Source organism: Chiloscyllium plagiosum, chromosome 20 (assembly GCF_004010195.1).
Source record: "Chiloscyllium plagiosum isolate BGI_BamShark_2017 chromosome 20, ASM401019v2, whole genome shotgun sequence".
Classification (NCBI taxonomy): Eukaryota; Metazoa; Chordata; class Chondrichthyes; order Orectolobiformes; family Hemiscylliidae; genus Chiloscyllium; species Chiloscyllium plagiosum.
This window is the reverse complement of record NC_057729.1, coordinates 34046202-34049940: the sequence shown is the minus strand read 5'-3', so window position 1 is coordinate 34049940 and position 3739 is coordinate 34046202. Positions and strand designations below refer to the sequence as shown.

The 3739-nt window shown below is 43.6% G+C and overlaps 1 protein-coding gene across 1 annotated transcript; it reads right to left on the bottom strand.

Moving 5' to 3' along the window:
• Positions 1 to 459: 459 nt before the first annotated feature.
• sox18 (SRY-box transcription factor 18) lies at positions 460 to 2792 on the bottom strand. Its single transcript, XM_043710491.1, has 2 exons — positions 2404 to 2792; positions 460 to 1860 (listed from the first exon to the last, which is right to left on the bottom strand). The coding sequence occupies exons 1-2, from the start codon at positions 2681 to 2683 to the stop codon at positions 1007 to 1009; spliced, it is 1134 nt and encodes a 377-aa protein (XP_043566426.1). The 5' UTR covers positions 2684 to 2792; the 3' UTR covers positions 460 to 1006.
• Positions 2793 to 3739: the final 947 nt, after the last annotated feature.

Here is a 3739-nt window from a genome sequence, read left to right as displayed (position 1 = left end):
GAATGGAGAGCTAGCTACAAAGTGAAACATTCCTATACACTTCATTTAAGATATCTGGTTGGCATGGACAAGTGGGACCAAAGGGTTTGTTCCTGCATTGTGTATCACTATGACTATTAAATTCCAAAGAAGTGCAACAATTGATGTAAAAAAGTCTTAGTGAGTGAAAGTCATTCCAAAACCATACAGTGATTGGAGACATTCTTAGAGAATAAACTACAAAATGCTTGAACATAAAACTGGAACATAGGATAAAAGTCAATCCCAGTAAGGATACAGATTCTTAATTCCTTTGCAATACACGTTTCTAACAGATGCTAGAAAAAAAAAGGAGTATGTAATGTAATGAGAAATAAAAAAGTTTGCTATTTTCAAATAATCTATATTTGGCTCATGACATTATCTGAATTAGAACATAAAACAAATGAACTTTTAAAAAAATGAAGTTACAAATTGAAATGTATTAAATAGAAGTTTTTATTAACAGATTTACAAAATGCAATTAAAACGGAATTCACTATTTACAGTAGTGTGAGCCTTCATTAAGATTATACATGTGTAAAAAAAGTTATCAAAGCACTAAAATAATATCGTGTATCTACAAAACGCTGAAAGCATAGTTCCAGAAAACCTCAACATTTACATTTTCTTTCGGATTTTTAAGCAAAAGTAGTCTGACCACATTGTTGTACGTGCTGCTACATAAGGCTTACAAAACAGGATATTCCACTTGGAATGATCCCTGACTAATACATTTCCGTTTTTAATACCAGTGTGTGTTTCCGACATCAAAAAGAAAATTCCATTTCATTTGTTTTTCCAACCAGTGATTTATCAATTTCTGGTTCACTTTATTTCCCGCTCGGCTAAAATCGGAAGCCAACCAGTGATTTCCGGATACTTGGGTTGAATTAGAAGCGTATATATGGCCGCAATAAGTTTAAAATATTTGGTTTTAAAAAAAAAGAAAAAGAAAACACAATTACAGAGACTTAACCGCCTTGAATTAGCCAGAGAGGCAGGCACTGTAATAGACCGCATTACTGGCATCCGACAGTGCTGAAATGAAACTGCTCTCCTCACAAGACACACCTCTCGGGTTCAGTTTCGACAGAGAGACTTGAAAGGTTTGCCCAGGGGCATCCAGACGAGTCCTTGCTAGATTTAAGTATTGGTCGAACTCGCTCCGATCAACATCTGTCCAAAACTCAGTTGGAGCCAAGTGTTCCACGTTGTCGACGTGCTGTGCTTCAGGAGGAGGAGAGAGTTGTCCAAGGTGAGCTGCCGACGCCCCCTGGCCTGGGGGGCACAGCTGGCTGTAGTACAGATGCTGCGGATTCCGAACCAGTTCGGCCACATTGGCAGAGATTTGCTCGGAGTAGGACAGGCCGCCTGCTTTCTCGCGGCTGTAGTCTATGTGCTGATGCTGGTAGTTCCTGTAAGAGACGCTACAGTCTTCGTGCATGTGCGATGGAAAGAACACTGGGTCCAACACGTCCAAGGGGGACATCTCCGGTGTGGGCAGCCCATAGTTGTCGAACTCCGAGCCCATGCCGTGTAGCTCAGTGTAGTGACAGAGGGGAGGAAGTTGCTGTTGGCCTGAGTGTCTCCCTTCGTGCGGAGCCCTGGGGAAACTGTCGCCACAAACTCCCTGGCTGCCCCGGAGGCCAGAGCCGTGGGTCGGGGCCAGGTTGTGCGCCAGCAGATTGCTCTCGATTCGTTTGACTTTCTTGCTCTGCTTCTTCCGGCGAGGCCTGTATTTGTAGTTGGGATGGTCTTGTAGGTGCTGCACACGGAGTCTCTCAGCCTCTTCCACAAAGGGACGCTTCTCGTCAAAGGGGAGAGATTTCCACGATTGCCCTGCGAGGTCACAGACAGACACACATCAATTGGCACACAGTGAAATCTCAGAGAGCGGGGCACAACTCAACACACTGTCAAATTTAAAGTACTTTATTGTCAAATAAACAATTTGGGTGGGTCAGATGCTTCAACAAAGTTCATTCGAGAAAGAGATTTAATAAAATATTTTGGGAAAAGTCAAAGTTGTTTTGAATAGAAAAAGAACAAAATTACTGGAAAAGCTCTGGCGGCCTCTGGAGAAAGATCGGAGCTATCGGTTCAGGTCAAGTGACCCGTACTCTGTTTTGTGCAGACTTCAGTTTTTGAAACTTCTCGCACCATTAACAAAAAAAACCTGTGTCCAGAGTTTTTGAGGCATTCACACGTCAGTTACGAATTATATTAGCCAATCTTTTTGATTCCATGCCCTCATCTAGTCTAGATTCCTGAATGGACCATTATTAAATTGCACACATCTGCCGTTTTAGGTTTTAGTTTAGAAAAACTCATTCTCTCTCTCTGATGATATCATTACAAGAATTGAAAGCGATTTCCACTTACCCAGCATTTTACTTAAGACTGCATTGTGCAGATCAGGGTTCTGTTGGGCCAGTCTTTTCCTTTCGTCTTTTGCCCAGACCATGAACGCGTTCATGGGACGTCGAATCCGTGACTCCCCCTCCGCCTTGCCGTCTGATTTAGCCGCGGGTTGAGCTGATGTAAGTCGGGTTTGAGAGGCAGGGCTCTGGGACTGAGCCCATGGAGAAACGGCCGTGTCCAAGCCAGAGCCCCCGGGCTGCGAATCCTCTACACCGCAGAAATCGGCCTCAGAAATACTCATTCCAGCCAAAACACTTTGATCTGACAGCTTATAGCCTGCTGCTTTCAAAAAACGGGCAGATTTCCCTGTCAGTCACAATTCGCGTTTAAATCTTGGTCAGAAACTTCTGTTCCTGGCGAACCCGTCGCAAGAGCAAATATACAGTAACAGCACCAATCAGGGGTTAGGAGGCGTCATTTCACCAATCACACCAAAAGAGAGGCGGGGATTTTAACCAACAAACCAATGATTTGCGCTTCGATATTCCTCAAGGTGGTTGCTTGAACAGTGAGATGATAGCGAACTCACAATGGGACAGTCTTAACACAACTGCTTTCAACGTCTGTCTGTGTGGGGTTTGCACATTCTCTCCGTGTCTGCGTGGGTTTCCTCCGGGTGCTCCGGTTTCCTCCCACAGCCCAAAAATGTGCAGGTCAGGTAAATTGGCCATAGTGTTAGGTGAAGGGGTAAATGCAGGGGAATGGGTCTGGGTCGGTGTGGACTTGTTGGGCCGAAGGGCTTGTTTCCACACTGTAAATAATCTAAGTAATCTAATCTAAAATAGTAACCCACCTTGAAATTGTTATCGAAGTGCTAGCTCTAAGTACTTGTCGAGATAAAACTATGAAAGTGTAAGTCACAGACCTGCTTCCACTCGTCCATAAGAAACATAGTTTTGACGAGAGACCGCAGGCTATCTAGGCTGAATATTTAAAAGACTCGAAGTCTAATCTAACTGTCCTAAACGCAGTAGAAATGGCCGTATGCTATTAACCTCGAGCTAATGCAGTAGAGTTGCATGCCAATTAAGGGATGGGTGAATATTTGATTGGAAACCGGGCTATACATGTTAAATTTTTTTTTTCTTCTCAAAGTGCACGAAATGTCCCTGTTTTGTTTTGGTTTTTTTTCCCCTTTTTTTTTCCTCTTTTTGTCCCCCTTAAACCCCACACTACCACCTAAGTGCGGTAGTGCTTATTTTATCCCCAGCACCCATGGTGTGTGTGTGTGCAGGTGTGAGACACAGTGAGAGACACAAAGTGCACCAATCTTTATTCAATTTCCACCACCAGGAAG

Coding starts and splice junctions, on each gene's coding strand:
- sox18 (XM_043710491.1), bottom strand. CDS start 2,683: ATGAGTATTTCTGAGGCCGATTTCTGCGGTGTAGAGGATTCGCAGCCC. Junction 1,861..2,403: donor AGTCTTAAGTAAAATGCTGG/GTAAGTGGAAAT, acceptor GTGACCTCGCAG/GGCAATCGTGGAAATCTCTC.